This window comes from Protopterus annectens, chromosome 4.part1 (genome assembly GCF_019279795.1).
Source record: "Protopterus annectens isolate FY-2018-M chromosome 4.part1, PAN1.0, whole genome shotgun sequence".
In the NCBI taxonomy this organism is placed as follows: Eukaryota; Metazoa; Chordata; order Ceratodontiformes; family Protopteridae; genus Protopterus; species Protopterus annectens.
The window spans coordinates 152011669-152031504 of record NC_056734.1 but is presented as its reverse complement, the minus strand read 5'-3'; the positions used below and the strand labels follow the sequence as shown (position 1 = coordinate 152031504).

At 38.0% G+C, this 19836-nt stretch overlaps 1 protein-coding gene across 8 annotated transcripts in view; it reads right to left on the bottom strand.

Moving 5' to 3' along the window:
- TNIK (TRAF2 and NCK interacting kinase) overlaps nucleotides 1-19836 on the bottom strand; it is a 1728926-nt gene that overhangs the window by 198755 nt on the left and 1510335 nt on the right. For all 8 annotated transcript variants that reach the window (XM_044070048.1, XM_044070049.1, XM_044070051.1 and 5 more), the window contains one exon: nucleotides 14713-14876. In XM_044070048.1, coding sequence (XP_043925983.1) covers nucleotides 14713-14876 — 164 coding nt within the window. The remainder of the gene's footprint in view (nucleotides 1-14712; nucleotides 14877-19836) is intronic.

The following is a 19836-nucleotide window of genomic DNA, read 5'->3' as shown; positions in this document are numbered from 1 at the left end:
GTAACTTAGACAACTGGATGGGAGACCGTCAATTTACCCTGGGTGTGTCACTTATGTCCCTCTTAGATAAGGCAGTCAGTGCTGATCATAAACTCACACTGCAAATATAGACCATACAACTTGGTCAATAAGGGAACAAGGGTATAACATGACTATGCTTATAAAGGCCTTACGGCTAACAGCCTAGTAACCTTCTATGAACCTATAAAGTTGAACTCCCTCATCGCACACAGACACACACGCGCACGCACACACACACACACACACACACACACACACACACACACACACACACACACACACACACACACACACACACACGTTAAGATTATACTTCACTATGCTAGTTTTATCCTCAGTTTCCCTCTCCAAGCTTTTGTACAAACTGTCTTCAAATCTTCTTTGGTAAGACATTAAAAAAACTTCAATCATTTGGTATCATGTTTTAATGAATTCCTTTTCTACTAGTAGTTGGATAAAGCAGTGTATTCTTACACACTAGCAAATACTTGATTTTACATCAAGAGGTCAGTGGATTTTCTGTCTAGGGCACTGGGAGGTAGCCTGGTCTGTTTAGGATGGCGAAACATTTGAGATTTCTGCATCAAGAGAATAAGTATATCTCTAATCTAATCTCTATTGTACTTTTTAAATTGCATATAAAAAACAAACTTCGGACTCAGCACGACTCGTTGAACAAAGACTGGAAATTTATTTGATAAGCGCTTTCGCGTACCTTCCTGTACGCTTCCTCAGACCATAAATGTTACAACAAGATAGCAGCTTTTTATACAATGACATTGAACACTTAATTATTTATTAACAATTAGACATAATAAGCAAATTGATAAGACAATTAAAACTTCAGTTTAAAGGGACACATTCTATAAAAGCATATGCATAGAAAAAGATGAGTTCATATATAGGCTAAAATAGCTATTAACTCATAAACAATATGATATGTGTATTTAGCTTATAGAATATGTACCAATAGAATACAAAAATAGTGCAAATATGTAGGTAGCAAATAAATGCAAGTTTAAAATGGATAAATGTATATAAATATAAATACTGATATAAATAGGTATATATACATTGGTGCGAATACTATTAAAACAATTGAATAAACTACTAACTACCACTACCAATAGAGACTCAACTCTTCTTTAATATGTCCAGGTATGTCCTTTCTGTACATGATAAAGAATTATTAAATAGAGGGCTGTCGTTTGTACCGTCGCAAGGCAGTGTCCTCTCTGACTTGTTAACAGACCTTAGAATGTTTGGGCGCTCTATAGCACTGAAAATATTTTTTAAGTCAAAATCTTCAGAAAGAGACACTACTGAAGCAAATGTAACTACTTTTAAAAGAAAGAGTTCGTTTTCCCCTATGATACCAGGACATGTGGATCTTTTCATCAAATTATGTGAAAAGGACATTTATGAATATTGCATAAATACTAAGAAAAAATGTATGTATTTCAATATGTCTAAGGAAGTGCAATCCTCACTACATAATTTGATGCATGATTCTTCTCTAATTTTTAGACCAGTTGACAAGGGAGGTGGGGTAGCCCTGTTTGACAGATTATCATATCAGTCTTTAATGTTAGACATGTTAAAAGATGAAACCACCTATCTAGAGATTGATAATTCTAGAATGTCAAGAATTATAGCTGGTGTCAAAGATGAGATTTATGATCTCCTCATGTGTGGCCAAATACCCCAAGGCCTGTACGAATACTTTTCTATAGATAATCCGCAAGTTCCTATAATTAAAGGATTACCTAAAATGCACAAAGGAGTTATACCCCCACCATTAAGACCCATTGTGGCTAGTGAGGGATGGGTGACTGAAAAAGTTTCAGTCTATTTAGAAAAGACTTTGAGACCAGTTGCAAATGAGATTCCAAGCATACTGAAAGACACATACCAATTACTGGAATCCTTAAACTCCGTTGATAAAAAATTAGTTGAAGGACAGGATTTATTGGTTACTATGGACGTGACCAGTCTATTTACCTCCATACCTAATGTTGAAGGTATACAAGCAGTGAGAGAGTTACTGTTAGCTTTCCCACATATTAAAAGGGATGAAATTATTCTCATTTGTCAGTTACTTGACTTAGTCCTATGCAATAATGTGTTTGTTTTTGAGGGGTGCCTATATCTACAAACATCAGGGGTAGCTATGGGCACCCCTTGTGCAAACACTTATGCGAACTTGGTAATGCATAAGTGGGAAAAAGATTTTGTTTTTACACACCCTTCGTTTAGAAAAATAGTGGCTTATTATCGTTTTGTAGATGATATTCTATTAGTTTGGGAAGGCTCCAAAGAAGAGTTTGATGAGTTTAAAAACCACTTAGAAACTACTACTACTTTTCTTAAATTTACAGCACAAATGTCCTATGAATCAGTTAATTTTTTAGATGTATGCCTAAACATAAGAAATGGCAAGTTAACTTCCACTCTGTCCAGAAAAACATGTTGGAGGAATTCTATACTACGTTACGACAGCATGCACCCACGCCATGTATATAAAGGTTTAGTCAAAAGTCAGTTCATCAGACTATCTAAAATTTGTAAAGATAAGAAAGATCTGACTCATGAAGCTGACAAATTAGAACGCATCTTTTTAGATAGAATGTATGATGAAAAGTTAGTAAAAACCATTAGGGCACAAGTATTGAAAGATGCAGAGGCTTCAACTATAATGATAGATGATAATTTTAAGTATGAGATAGGTAATAAGAACATTTCTTATTCCTCAGGAAAGCTGAGCTTTATTACAACCTATACTAATGACAGTTTTAATATTAGGAAAATAATTAATAATAATTGGAAAGTTCTAATGATAGACGATTTTACACAACAACTAGTAGGTAAAGTACCTCATTTTACGTATAGGAATAATAAAAACCTTAAAAGATTACTTTGTGATAAACCTAGTGACACTAAATCAAAGTCAGGAGAAAAAGTAGGTACGTATCCATGCAATCACTGCAACTATTGTAAGTTTGTCACTAGAGAACAAGTTTATATACATCCAGAAACTAAATATACTTTTAAGCCTAGATTTTTAGCTACCTGTGATAGCTCAGGACTGATCTACTTAGCTACTTGTAAACAATGTCCAGCGTTTTATGTAGGTCTAACAAAACGCAAGCTTAAAAATAGAGTTTATAACCACATCTATGACATAAAGAAATTAAATGAATTAAATGCTTTAGCCAAGCACGTACAATGTTTTCCAAATCATTCCTTTGTGTTTAGGGTACTTGAAGTAGTAGAACCAAACAGTAGAGGTGGAGACTATATGAACATGCTAGAGCTCAAAGAATTGAAATGGATACTAAGATTAAAGGGTCATTACTCCCCAGGTTTAAACCTTTATATTTCCATTAAACCGTACCTCAATGCACGAAGATGATTATATATGACTTTTAGGATATCACATTTTCCTATAATGAGCAAATTTTACATGATATATAGGTTTTAATTCCAGGAACTTTACCTACTTATTAATAGATTCATACTTTGTTAACATGATCTACTTATTAATATGATTCCATTTTATTTTTTATTTTCTATGTATATAATTATTAATGACAACAATTGCAGCCAAACACTACAAATGCAACAACTGAACCACAAGGCGTTGGTACCTGCTGCTAAACGCCAGATACGTAAACTGTAGTAATTCCAAACTATCACGAAAACACTTGCACGAATGAGCTATTACTCCAGTTGTAAAAAAACCATTTATTGCACACAACAAATTATTATTGTGGTTCAGTTGTTGCATGTATATAATTATTACAATAAAATTGATGCATATATATATATATATTTTATTCAACTGTTTTAATAGTATTTGCACCAATGTATATATACCTATTTATATCAGTATTTATATTTATATACATTTATCCATTTTAAACTTGCATTTATTTGCTACCTACATATTTGCACTACTTTTGTATTCTATTGGTACATATTCTATAAGCTAAATACACATATCATATTGCTTTATGAGTTAGTAGCTATTTTAGCCTATATATGAACTCATCTTTTTCTATGCATATGCTTTTATAGAATGTGTCCCTTTAAACTGAAGTTTTAATTGTCTTATCAATTTGCTTATTATGTCTAATTGTTAATAAATAATTAAGTGTTCAATGTCATTGTATAAAAAGCTGCTATCTTGTTGTAACATTTATGGTCTGAGGAAGCGTACAGGAAGGTACGCGAAAGCGCTTATCAAATAAATTTCCAGTCTTTGTTCAACGAGTCGTGCTGAGTTCGAAGTTTGTTTTTTATATATTTTATTTTATTTAACTAAGGTCTCTCTGTTGTAGTGGACTTTCGTTTTTTGACTTTTTAAATTGCAATATACCTGATCACTGCATTTTGTTCTGCTTTTTTACTATTGTCGCTGCATATTTTCTGCACTTGTTTTCAACTGTATTTTCAAACTAGACAGCATAGTGTAGATTCAGACCTGCTGAATCCAGCCTGTTTTTGTTACACTTGAGCACTAAACCATCCATCTTACATTAAGAAAGGCTCCCCTACACCCTTGTTGCAAAAGAGTTTGGATCCAGTCTTGTCTGAGCTGGAGATTGCTGGAGGAAGAAGGCTCATTGTGTCCTTTACTATTGGTGGATTAGCTTAAAACTGTTTAATTCTGCCTGTATTTAAGCCTCACATTTGCTCTGCTCTACACATCATGCAGTGGGAGTTAGTGGTGCCCTATATAAACACAAACACCTTGAAACACAACTATTCCCTAAACATCTGTCAGTAGAACCCTCACAAGCTTCCCTGTTGCACTAAAGGCAACTTAATGGCATACTGAGCAATGTTGCCACACCTATCATCCACAACTCTCAGTTTAGCAGCCCTTGATAGTTGTAGCACAAAAACTGGTCAATCTAGCCCACTCCTTTCCCTAACAGCCCATATGGTGAAAACCTGCTATAATGGACAGACAATTTTCCATCATTTCTCCAGCCAGCCTGCTTGACATGGGAATACTGAGGCAATGTAATAATTGCCTCATTTATACTGACAACCAATTACTCCTAAACCAACAAATAAATACCCTATGTGAGAGATGTAAGTAGACTATGAAACTGGAATAACTTCTCTCATGTAACAACAAACCAGATACCAAACAGGTTGTCAGTACACAATCTTCACATCTTACACAAATTAAGACATGACACATAGACATACATATGCAGAGGTACTCAATAGAAGTCTACCAAAAGATCAGACACCACCCAAAGTAAACAAAGTGCACACACTGTTACACAAATAGAAACCACTGCATATAATAACACATACAAATGTGTCTCACCAAATAAGCCCCTAAAGCAAAATACCTCTAAACCAAATGTCCTGATCATAGGCTGCTCCATGCTCCATGGTGAGACACATAGATGTTCTCCTCACCAGGATGGACAAGGAGAAGACCACAATCAGCTGCCTGTCAAGGGCCAAGGTCGTCAAATCATGCATGCACTCAAGTCACTCAAAAACAAGTACTGTAATGACTCGGTCATACTTCATGTTGGGATGAATGACTTGAGACATACCTCTCTGGACTATATGACGAGAGACATGACTGATCTCTCAGACTATGTGTCCCAGGCAGGTATAACTCTAGCCCTAAGTAGCATTCTACCTTCTACCAGGATGATGCCACAGTATAAAGAAAAAATTATTAACTTCAACAACTGGCTTAGCTTCTGGTGTCAGTCCAGGGGGATCCAGTATCTGTCAGCCTGGGATGACATGGTTGACAGGCCATACTGCTTTGGCAGAGATGGTCTGCACCTATCTCCTCTAGGCTTTCAGATACTGGCAACGGTGCTTGCCTCCCCCATAGTGCCTTTTTTAGGCAATGTCAAACAAAACTTTCTGATGTAACAAAATCCACCCAAGGCAAACTCAAAGTTCTGCTGCTTAATCCTAGAAGTTTAAACATGAAGCTGCACTCCCTGAAATCACTCCTCACCTTGGAAGATACTGAAATCTGTGCAGTCACTGACACATGGTACAGGTCGCAGAGAGCACCCCAGCTGTGCACGGCTACAACGCCTTACACACATTAAGAACTCAAAATGAGCATGAAAGAACCAAAGGTAGAAGGTATCCATCTTCATTAAAGCCAAGCGTACCTTGAGACTGGTCAAACAGTATGACTCTCCCGAATTGATCCATGTAAAATTAAAATACCCTGCCACATCATTGCTAGCTATAGGTCCCCAAACATGGACTAAGAATATCACACATGGGAGATTACAACTACCCTTCCATCAATGGTATGACATATATATATATATATATATATATATATTATATATAAGCACAAATATACTCACCTAGAGGTTCCTGAGTTTTGTTAATTAATAGTCTGCACCCCCACAAGGGGCTGGAATGTCCTAGATATAGTACTCACCAATATGGGGAGTCACCCCACTCCCCCCTGTGTGATGCCTTCCCTGGTAAGGTCAAACCATGTAACCACCTTGTTCAAAGTAACTACTGGACCTTACAACCCCAAAGAAGCAAAAAACTGAAGAACTTTTCCAAAGCTAACTTCAGGCTACTAAGCGATAGTCTAAAAAGTTTAATACCCCCCTCATTTACAGACAACGACTCCTATGCAGAGGTGTAGTCAAATGTCCTGTACAAACACTTAAGCAGCTGTATAGACTTGGCTGTACCTGACCAGATCAAAATAAGGTCCTCCTCAAAAAAACACAAGCCACCCTGGTGGACCTCAAGTACAAACAAAACAGGTTATATAACAAGAGGAAGAAACTGATGTCTAAGAATAAGATAGAACTGAATAAGCTGAGGAAGAATTCCCTCATTGGCTTGAACAAGCAAATTAGATGTCTCATGAAATCCTCTAAAGCTAGGTATGAAGCTAAAACAGCATCCCTAGCTAAGGATAATCATAAGGCATTCTTTAATTATATATATCCAAATCTTAAAAGGGAAAGCCCAGCTTTGTGCAGAACTGATAATAGATGTAACCACTCATACTGCACTGGAGGAAATTGCCAACCTACTAGCTGATAGATTTGGTGAAAATTTTACCCCCCTGACAACACCGGCCACACTCCAATGCATACCCAACACTAGTCCTCTGCCTAGTATATTTAGAGATCAGGTCTTATCTGCGCACTCCCACGGCCAAAAACATAGCCTCAATGGGACCAGACGGCATCTCAGGATGCTTATTAAGAAATCTAAAACAGGACCTAGCAGACTCATTTAGAGCTCTCTTTAATCACAGCCTGAGAACTGGCTTTGTTCCAGCAGAATGGGTAACAGCAACAGTAATCCCCTTGCATAAAGGGGGCCATCAACAGATCCTGGGAACCATAGATCCAGCTGTCTAACCAGTCTCATCTGCAAGGCCATGGAAAGAATCATCATGGTCCTTACAACAAGGACATAGGTGATCTTCAAACTCTAGAACCAACTCAATTTACCTTCATTAATGGTAGTTCAGCTTATTAGACTTGGTGGAATTCTGCGGCGAGAAAGTCACCAAAGTCCTAGATGATGGTAAGATAGTGTATAACACATATCTTGACCTTGCCAAGGCTTTTGACGCAATACCCCACTCGGGTATCATTGAAAAACTCTTTCAGTTAGGGCTTCAGTTAGGGATAGGAGGTCTGAACGAAAAGATGAAAACTCAGCAAGCAAAGGATAATAGTAGTGCTGAAAATTAATTCATCCTCAAGTCTTGGTGAGTACCTACATGAGGTGGACCCTGTTTTCTACAAAATCTCATCATGGAGACACTGATATATACACTGTATTTATATAGCATATATCATGGATAAAAGTAGGTCAAAAATTAAAAAAGACAGCTGGGTGCACAAGACCCAGGATAAAAAGTACCCAATCCTGGTAGGCTTATTGGTGCCAGGACTGGAAAAAATGACAGTGTAGAATCTTCAAAAAACAGAAACATTCCTACAATGGGGCCAGGCCCAAGGGGATGATGGGCCCCCTATTGTAGAAGGAAGTAGCAGTCCACAAAAAGTCCCAAAAACTGGTAGCCAAATAAGAGTCATAAAGACAACAGAGTGGACTATTGAGGATAAGAAAGAAATTATGTATTGTTACTATTATGCAAAAAGCCCAGAATTTCCAGACACAAGATATACAAAAAGATTAAGAGAGAAATTAGAAGAAAGAAAAATACTACCGCAAGAAAAAGTGTCAGAAGCTTCAAACAAAAATTTGTGGTCATTAATGCAACAGATTTTTGGAAAACAGTATATAGGCCAAAAAAATTTGATCTGTTTGGAAAAAGAAGCATCTGAGGAAGTGCGAACATATAAATAACAAAACATAGATAATTTTGAAAATTATAAAAAAGAAATATGGACTTGGGAAAGAAAGAGAGATTTGATATGGTGCAAAATTTATGCAAAGGTGAAAGCCAAATTAATCAACATAAAGAAGCAGCCCCAAAGGTATTTGAAGAGAAATACAGGCAAAGGCATCCAGACATGGAAAACTTCACAATAAAAAAATGAATATCACAAAGATGGAATGTAGAAAAGCAGATTAGTAAATTAGAAGTTAAAAAAATAGAAGCTTAAGTTATGGAGTGAGTGCCTGCAAAGAGATTGATTTAATGTAGAAGGTCTAACACAGATTACATAACAGCATGATAGAACGGAGTCCCCAAACTAAGGAGAAACAAGAAGGCAAGGAGACGTCTGAAGAAATATGGACATGGGAAAGAAAAAGACATTTAATATGGTGTACTATCTATGCAAAGGAGAAAGCAAAACAAATCAATACAAAAAGAATCGCACCAAAGATATTTGAAGAGAAATACAGGCAAAGGAACCCACACATGGAAAACTTTACAATACAAAAAAATAAGACAAAGAGGAAAAGTAGACAAGGAGATCAGTAATGGAGGAGTTAAAGCAACAGAAACTGAGGTTATGGATCATCGGCAAAGTGAAGGATTCATTGTATAAAATCTAATTTAGAAAGCAACACAAAAGAATAGAGCAATGGAACTCCAAATTAAGGGGAAACTAGTGGAACGGGAAGCAATTGGTCAGGTGCCATATGAAGATATTTTGGAGCATTTCACAGGAAACAAGTATAAACATTCACTTGAAGCTGGACGGCAATGGAAGGAACAGGAAACTGTGGAAACTCTGACACAGTTAATATTGAGGAGTGATAGGCCAGTGAATTCCCATATGACAGAGCAAGGGATGGCACAGCATGAAATTGAAGAGAATGTGCCACAGGAAGATGCAACAGAACTTTCTATAGAATGTCCACAGGAAATGGAAAACAAAAAATGTACTCTCAGCTTAGAAGAAAACAAGCTAAGAGAAGAGTTGCTTGACTTAATACAGTTAGATAGACATATTAAGATCAATGAAAGAAATAGACTGCAGATGATCAATAAAACCGAAAAAGTCAGAAGTTTGATAAAACAAATGAATACAATAATTAGGACTGTCCACAGAGATCCATGTGATATAACAGAAGCAAACATGATATATTACTACGCAGCTAAATTAATAACTGATAAAGTTCTACCACAAGAACACAGGATAGTGAGGGAGAGAAAAGGGAAAAATCAAATACCATCATGGAAGTATTGAACAGAGAAAACTATAAAGCAACTAAGACAAGAAGTGTCACTGTTAGAACACTATAGAAGAGGGAACAGATCAATAAAAATACTTAGGAAGATGGATGTCATAAAATCAATGTGCATTATTAGAACAGATCAGGATGTATCATGCATTATCGCAAAAAAGCTAAAAATCTCAGCACAGGTGGAAAAACTTAGAAGATATGCAGATAAATGTAAAGGAAAAGTACAAAATAAGCAATTTATTGATGACCAAAACCATTTTATAGAGAACTGGGAAACAAAGTAAAAGGAATTGAAAGACCACCAAAAAAGAACTAGATACATTTTGGAGAAGTATCTATGTGGAACATAACAAAGATGCTAAATGGACAGAAGAAGTAAAAGAAAGAATAAGAAGTTTAAAGGTACAGGATATGAAATGGGATGAAGTAACAGACAGAGAGATTGAAACAAAGTTAAGAAGTTAAGAAAAGCCTCAAATTGGAAAACCCCAGGCCCAGATGCAGTACCTAACTTCTGGTTAAAAGTATTAACATCTTTGCATGAAGATTTAACCATGAGTAAGAATTATTTATATGTGCACCCTGAACAGACATCACACTGGTTAACAACAGGAAAAACAATGCTTCTACACAAGAGTGAACCTCCAAGCTACCCTAAAAGTTATAGTCCAAAAACTTGCCTTCTTACGACATATAGACTATACACTAGAACTGATGCCAACAGAGTCTATAGTCATTTAGAAGAAAACTCAATTATGGCAGTAGAACAAAAGGGCAATAAAAGAAAGTCATATGGAACAAAGGATCATTTGCTGTTAAATAAAGTCATAGTGTAAAAAGGGGAAGAATTTATGTACGGCATGGATTAACTACAAAAAAGCATTTGATAGTATCCCACATTCATGGATAAAAGAGTGCCTAAAAATGTATAAGATACCCCCCTACACTTATCGACTACATTACAGCGACCATGAAACAGTGGCAGACCACTTTGCAATAAAGCCATGATAAAGGACAAATTATTATTCCAGGGATAAAAATTCAAAGGGGAATATTCCAGGGTGACTCTCTGTCACCACTGCTATTCTGCCTTGCCCTTAACTCATTAAACTGTCTACTTAACAGCTTAGGCCATGGCTATAATTTGACTCCTAGAAAACAACAAAATGTAAAGACTTCTCATCTTCTCTTTGTTGATGATTTGAAACTGTGCAGCTCATCAGATGAGGAACTGAAAGTACAACTGCAATTTGTCAAAACTTCTTCAGATGATATAAGAATGTAATTTGGTCTTGATAAATGTGCAAACGCAATCTTTAAAGCAGGAAAACTGCAGCATCAAGAAAACATCTGTTTGGGACAAGAATGTTATATAAAAGAACTTGAGCAAGAGGGAGTGTATAAATATTTGGGAATTGATGAAGGATGAACAATAAAACATGAACAAATGTGAATACTACTTAGTAAGGACCACTTTTTAAGACTTAAATTAACCCTGAAAACAGCGTTGACATCTAGGAACAAAATCCAAGCTATAAACTGATTTGCTCTTCCTGTCCTAACTTACAGTTTTGGAGTGATTGGCCCCAAAAGGTGGTGGATAGATTAGATACGAAAACAAGAAGGATGCTTCATGCTCACCAAATGATTTATAAAAATCAGTGCATCCCAAGATGATATATTCTCCATTCTGAAGGAGGGATGGGCCTCCTTGAAATTGATTATATGTATAGATCTGCAATCATGGGACTCCACAGATATCTGCTGACCTCAGAAGACCCAAATGTAGTGAAAGTTTTGAAACATGAGAAGAATAAATCTAAGATGACTTCCCTGCTTAGGCTAGCAGAAGCATATCGGGCATCAAACAGGAAAGGAAATCAAACCACAACTGGATAAAAAACAGGCAGCAACTGAATGTGCTGAAAAACAAAAGAAAGAATATAAGGTGAAGGACTAGACGAGAAGGCAAGAAATGTGGAGAACGCATAAATGAAGTTGCAATTATAAAAAACTTCTGGAAGAACCTCATGTTGATCAGGAACAAAAGCAGGAATTGCTAAGGAGAGGCAAATTCAAACCAAGAGATGAAAGGTTAATACTGTCAGCACAAGACAGTGGGCTACGTACATGTTGGTTTACAAAGTCCATAGAACATGTGGGAGAAACAGACAAATGTAGGTTTCGTAAAACAGAACCGGAAACAGTTGCACACCTCATTGCTGGTTTTGACATACTAATGACAGAAGGACTGTATACTGAAAGGCATAATAATGTGGAGAGCCTATTGCACTGGGGATTGTGCAAACATTATGGTACTGACGTGGCTGAAAAACACTGGAAACATGAGCCACAAAGTATCACAGAAAATGATGAAGTCTAAATCACATGGGATCACCCATTACCAACAGTTCAAAAGATAGATGCTAGAAAACCAGATATAGTGGTCCAAGAAAAGAAGACAAAAGTAGCATTGATCATTGAAATTGCCATACACAGTAACTACAGTGTCTTGTGTACAGAGAGACACAAAGTCATAAAATATCAAGATCTGCAGAAATGAGAGCAATGTGGAAGAAAGATACCCAGACAGTTCCAATAGTAGTAGGACAACGGGTCTTATAAAAAGAGAGTCTACAATCATATTTAGATATGCTACCAATACATGTAATGCTGTATGAACTGCAGAAGGGGTCATTACTGGGCACATTGGGGGTGCTGCAAAGAGCACTTCTGGCTGACATCAAAGAGTAAAACAATACTAATTTCATGAACTTTAATCGTACTTTAACTCAGGAATGGGGTCCATTCCCATCATGGTATTAGAAACCCAAAAGATGTGGAGAAATTAAAAATTAGGGATTAACCCCTATGTCACTAGATGGGTGGCCAACTGGCTCAACAACAGAATACACAATGTCAAAGTTGGTGACTCCACCTCTAGTAGACCCGTCACCAATGACATACCACAAGGTTCTGTGCTGGGTCCTTTACTGTTTGAAATCTACTTCCTGGAAGTCTAAGGTAAATCAGATGGCCTTTAGCTTACCAAGTTCACTGATAATTGCAAACTGGGTGCAATCATTGAGTACCCCAATGATGTTAATGTACTACAGGAAGGGCTAAAACAGACAAATGGCTGTGCCAAAGCCACAATCTAAAACTAAATGCAAAAAATGCATTATTATTCCCTTTAGCAGAGTAGAATTCCCTGCTAACTGCAGTACTGACAGCACCCCCCCCCCCAAAAACTCAAACCCAGTGGTGCAATACCTAGGAACATGACAATCTGAAAATTGACCACAACGTTTTCTCTGTGGAAAGGAAAGCATTCCATGTTGCACATCTCATAAGTAAGGGCACTGCATCCAAGTATAAGGAAGTTATAGCCCCACTGTACTCAACCCTCATTAGACCAGTAATAGAGTACAATGGTCTCTTTTGCATGTACCTCAGCAGACACCTGCAGCAGCTGGACAGACCACAGAGGTTCCTAACCAAGAAAATACAGGGCCTCCAAACCATGACATACGTGGATAGACTATAAGCCCTGTCACTGTACCATATAGGCTCCTGAGAGGAGACTTGTGTGTGACCTACAGGGCAATCTCCAACCTTGCCCTGATGGATATGCTTCACATACACACATCTAACAGCACAACAGTCACTCACTCTACTGATCTTAACCTAGCCTATGACATTAACTGGACATGCAGGAGATACAAACATATCTCTCAGAGACTGCTGCTCCTCTGGAACAAACTTCCAATTAATGTGAAGCAGAGCTCCTCACTGATCTATTTAATCGCAACCTGGACAAATGGATGGGAGATCACAAATTCATCCCAGGAGTGGCACCCATGTCCCTCATGGACAGGAGTTGGTGTTGACCAAAGACTAGCTCAGCATAATACCTTCACTTAATAAGGACAGCTGGGGCAACTTGGGATTAGCATGGCATTGCTTGTAAGGGCTCTTTGAACCTATGAACCTACTGTAGAGGTTTTATGCAATGAAAGTGTCATGTTACACTTTTCCTTCAATAGGTTCATAGGTATTTTCTAGGCTAATGGTCTCAAGGGCCTTTTTAAGCCTAGCCATTGCATCCCAATTCTTTGATGAGTTCTGTTATCCTTGAAAAGTGTAAGCAGGGGCTTGGGAGATGAAACATTTACAAGCAGGGGCCCAGGGAGGTGAACCATTTGCAGGTTGCCTGTGTCCATTAGAGACATAGGTGCCAAGCCAGGGATGAATTTCCTGTTCCCCATCCAATTGTCCAAGCTACAATTGAATTTGGTTAGGGAGGAACTCTGCTTCACATGGATGGAGAGCCTGTTCTAGAGATGGGGTAGTCTCTGGGATACATACCAATCTCTCCAGAATGTCCTATTTATATCAATGGCAAGGTTTAAGTCACTAGAATGGGTAATTCTGCTGTTATTTGTTTTGCTAATATGCAGGAGGTCCATCAGAGTGGTGTCTAAAATTACCCTGTATGCCAGGCATAGATCTCCCCTCAACAGCCTGTAGGAGACAGAATACAGGGATAGGGCCTTGAGGTGGTCTGCATTAGACATTTCTACCTTTTAAATTTTCAGCTATGTGGACAGAAATGTTTTGAAACAGCTGGTCTCTGCCTGTGTTATTGTTTGACTTATGCCATTTTAGGAAGCTGCAGTAAAATAAATGTATTTTAAAGTGTTGAACAAATAAAAAAAATGTTTTGTACTGTTTAGTTTTTCATAAAATAATACAGCATATATTGAATAATTTTTTGCTTACTATAAAATATAATGACTGTTTCTGCATGGTCTGTAACAAAGATCAAGACTTGAAAATGATCTAACTTACCCGGTTATCAAATTAAAAAAAAACAATAAACAAGTTTAACAATAGCCAAGCATGCCCCAGTTGATAAGCTCCTTTGTTAAGAAGTAGAAATGCAACATTCATTGATTCTAGAAAGTACAAGTCATGCATTACTATTACACTTCAGGTGGCTTTATAACAACAGTAATTAAACATGAGCAAATTTACCTCTGCCTCGGTTCCTCTCACTAGACCCAGCTTGGGATCCAGGCTGTGATCCTCCCTGGGAACTGGGCTGCGAGCTTGGGGTGCTAGAACTAGATGAACTGCCACTGCTGGTTCTCTGCAAAGGTGCCTCCAAGAAGGGCTCAAGTTTTCTTAGGTCAGGATTACTGAAAAAAAGGAAATACACATTTTCCTTTGTAAAACAGTCCACATGCATAATAAATGGCACTTTTTGTACACGTCGTTTTAAACATGGAGAGGGTCAGTAAACTAAGTTCTCAGAAGGTGCCCATGAAGAACTTATGATTTAGACAATCAAAGTGTGCTGTGCTTTACTTAGAAAATGCATAAATAAAATAACTGCAAAAAAAAGAAAAAAATATATATATATATATATATATATATATATATATATATATATATATATATATATATACACACAGAGAGAGAGAGAGAGAAAGAGGGAATCTTCTTAAAAATCTCTAATGAGCTCTACGTAGCAGAGCTATGACTTTCAAACTCAATGGATTAAAGTGAGATTCAGAAATAAATGTGACATAGGTTCATAGGTAAGTACTAGGCTAGCTGCCCTTGTGAGCCATTTTAGGTCTAGCAAATGTTTCCCTAAGTGTGAGAATGACACTCTGTACCTTGTGTTCTGTGAGGTAAACATCTTGACCATTATGCCAACCCCCTAAAATCTGAAACTGCTCCATGTTCAATCTCATGAGTTTCAGATTATGAGACTGATTCCCTACTTACTTCACCACCAAGGAAACAAGTATTGATTATACAAGGTGTCTTAAATCAGTAATAAGTACCCACAAAGCTATACCAAATTTCTCGAAAAATTGACAATTCACCAACACATTTAGTTCAGCAAAACTCTGAAAAAAATAAACCAAACAACCATACCCCAAGCACTAAAACTACTCTTACCTACCAATGGTAAAACATATATGTTGCATACCAGAATTATAACGCACATCAGTTGGGTGATGCACAAAGAAGGCAACTGACTCACAAACATAGCACTACTAATTCCATGTTGCTGCAGCTCGACTTTAAAGGGACACTCTGCTGTCGTTTTCACAAAACAGACATTTTGCCTGTTGACAGGACCAACACTCAAAACATCACTTGTTCGAATAGGGCAGTACTTAAATCCACTACATTCCCACAAAGAACATTAAAAAACATAACATGACTGAGGTATTGTCTTACTATCCATCAAGTTGAGAGACTCTAAAATAGAGTTAAAATGGCAACTGGGACCCCTAAACTGGACACTTCATGAAATATGCTACTTCAATCACTGACATTACCAGCTATGGAAATCTCCTGAAGTTAAGCTCTTTTCTGCAATATGCTCTCTAACCAGTGACATCAATTATCAAAAGCTGGCAAATCCAGAAGCAAACACTTTGCAGTTGTGGTGGCTGCCCCTAAGTGAGGTACAGTTAAGCCAGCCACTCTGAACATTGATTCAGCAAGCAACCAAAGCATCAAGAAAACAGTTTATAGAACATTTTTCAAAATATGAAAAAGGACATGTAAACAGGTGTAAAAGTGCTGCAGTTTTTCATTTTCACTTTAAGACATGGGTGAGAAAGACAGAACATCCACATCACACCACTGCATATTTTCTGTTTCTGAAGAAGTCAAACTTTTTAAAATAGTGTGAGACAATTCCCTCAACTATACAACAAGTCCAGTTATCAATAGAAACTTTGCTAGGCAAAGAAACATAGCATTAGCAAAGCATAATTCCTAGGCTTATTCAAAACAATTTCCTGTGGCAACACTCCAGACACTAAGACCAAGTTAAACGTGGCAAAAAGTACTCCCCTATGAAAGCAGCAAAATGTCTATATACACATTTTTTTTGTCAAACTAGTCTAACAAAAACACGTTTACTAATCAGCTTTAAAATTCCTCTCTGAAATAATGACTGCTCCAACAAATACCACTTCTACATATACCCACATTTATTTAACCTGGTTAATAAGTCACTTTAAGATATCTGCAAAGCAAAAGAAAAACAACGGGAGAGTTTTAAACATTGTAGGTCTTTGTAAAAACTGCATGGATTCCTGAACTTCTACTGTACTAGATGTTGGGGGGGGGGGGTCATAACTTACATTTTTTAAACTGCAAGTCTAACTGGGTAATCTCATCAAGATACTCATAAATGTTCACAGCAGCTCAGTCAAAAATTTCCCCTTACAAATCTCCCCAAGAGCTCACATGCTATTAAGACATACATTCTTCAACTGTTACCCCCTCCCCTCCAAAGATATTGCTTTCATGTTACTCAGACATGTATCTATGCAGAACTAGGCATGCTTCAAGCATATTACATCATGAGCAGATGCATAGACTTCACTGGAATTCTATGAAAAATAGCCAACAAAGAATGGTAAGAACCCCAAAAGTTTATACAACAATTTACAACAGTGCTTCCAAATAACAGACTTAATTAAATACATTTCCTCCAGAAATGTGAATCATACATCATCAAAACACACTAAAATGATTGATAAGCACACAGTCTTAGTCAAATCAAAAAGTAATAATGAATTTTCTAAAAACTAAACTGCAAAGGGATAGCTGAGCAACTAAGGGTCTTGCCCCACCTAAGAGGATACGGACCAAAACCATAATGTCATATACTCAAAATCCATGGCTGCTGTTAGTCTTAAACATTACAAAGAAAATAAAATATACAGCTGTGCCCTCTCCCCAAAAAAGTTGCTGCATTGAGTTCAGTTAGAAACATAAATGAAATATAATCATATCAAAGTCGCAATCGCTGGGCTACTCTTTACTTATCAAGGCAAGGAATGAGCTTGCAAGCAGCACTGCTATCACAGCTATGGTCAAAACAGCTATTAACTAAGGAATCAAATACCACTGCCAGGATCCAACACATAACACACGCACTCAGGTCACTCCACAACAAGTAGAAATATGACTCTGTCATTGTCCATGTTGGTGTGAATGACCTGAGACGTACCTCTCTGGACTACATGAAAAGAGACATGGAGGATTGCTCCGATCCTGTAGTCCAGACAGGTATGACCCTAGCCTTCAGTAGCATCTTGCCATCACCCAGAATTACACCACAGTTAAAGGACAAAATGATTAACTTCAACAATTGGCTAAGCTTCCGGTGTCATTCTAAGGGGATCCAGTATCCTGTCTGCCTGGGATGACATGATCGACAGACCACGATGCTTTGTCAGAGATGGCCTGCACATGTCGCCCTTGGGATTCCGGATACTGGCTAAGGCTCTTGCCACCCATATAGTGCCTTTTTTAGGCTGGGTTCAAATGACAAATTCACCACCATAACAGATACAAGCAAGCAAAATCTAAGGGTAATGCTACTCAGTTTTAGAAGTCTAAACCTCAAAATGCATTCACTCGAGACACTCCTTAAAATGGAGAACATCGATATCTCTGCAGTGACAGAGACCTGGTTCAAGGCTCCAGAGAGCAACCCTGCATTACCAGGCTATAATTCATACCACACCTTTCGGCCACCTAACCTGGACCAAAACACTAACGGCAGAGGCGTGTCCATATTCACTAAGGATATCCACACCTCCAGGCTAGTTGCTCAGCATAATGCATCTGAGATTATCCAAGTGCAACTAACTCTGGGCAAGACTGCAATCCATATTGTAACTTGCAACAGATCCCATACCATGCCCCAGGATTCCCACTCCTCATTTCTTGATACACTGGAAAATATTAGGGTACAACCCAACACCCTAATAATAGGTGATTTCAACTACCCCACCCTTAACTGAGAAAACTACTCATGTACCAACTCTTTTGCTCAATGTTTTCTGGAATTCATAAATTCCAACCGCCTTTGATCAACTTCTCCACACCCCCACCAGGGGCAGCAATATCCTAGACCTGGTCATTACCAACATGGGCGACTGGTGTTCCACACCAGAGGTCAATTCCTCATTGGTCAGACCCAACCACAAGCTAATCACCCACCCCCTATTAGGGAAACCACCGTAAAAAATTTCTCCAAAGCCAACTTCACACTTCTTAAGACAGAAGTGGCAAACTTCACGACACCCATGTAGATGGACAATAGAGGTACGACTGCTGAATCCTACACAAATGCACTTTATAAGAACTTACATGAATGCATGGATTGCGCTATCTCTAACAGAACCAAGATGGTATCTTCCAAAAAAGGAAGCCAATCTGGTGGTCCCCTGCCATAAACAAACTCTACAACAGAAGAAAGAAACTGTTGCAAAAAAGAGTAAAATCCCATGACTGGAGGAGCTCCCTGGTCAGCCTCAGTAAGAAGCTGAGATCCCTCATAAAATCCACCAAAGCTAGTTACGAAAACAAAATCGTCACTGATTCTAAAGACAACCACAAAGCATTCTATAGCTATGTCAAGAATCTCAATGGCAACACTCAGATCTGAGTTACAGCACAATGGCAGTAAATATACAGAGCCAACTGATATTGCCAACATCCTGGCAGATAGGTTCAGTGTTAACTTTACCCCACTCTCACTCCCTAAAGGGCCCATCTCTATACCGGAAGAATGCAAATTTCCTGTCATCATGGCTGCACAGGTAAAAACCACACTCTTCAAAGCCAAGAACACAGCATCCATGGGACCTGACAACATCCCAGGCTGCATTCTACATGATCTACAGAATGAACTGGCACCACACTTAAGCACCATGTTAAATAATAGCCTCACCTCAGGCTTAGTGCCCACTGAATGGTGCACAGTGACGGTTATCCCACTCCACAAAAGGGGAGCCACCACAGATCCCGGGAACTACCGCCCCATTAGCCTAATGAGCTTGGTCTGCAAGGCCATGGAACATATCTTATAAACAAAGACATTGGTAATCTCCAAACTCAGAATCCCACCCAGTTCAGGTTTGTAAAAGAAAGATCATGTCTCTTAAATATGATAGACTTCTTTGAAGCAGTCACCAAAGCCGTAGACGTGGGCACGGTGGTTCACACAGCCTATCTAAATCTCACCAAGGCTTTTGACACCATCACCCACTCTGGAATTATAGATAAACTCACTAAACTAGGTATAAATCTCTATGTCTCAGGATGGGTTGC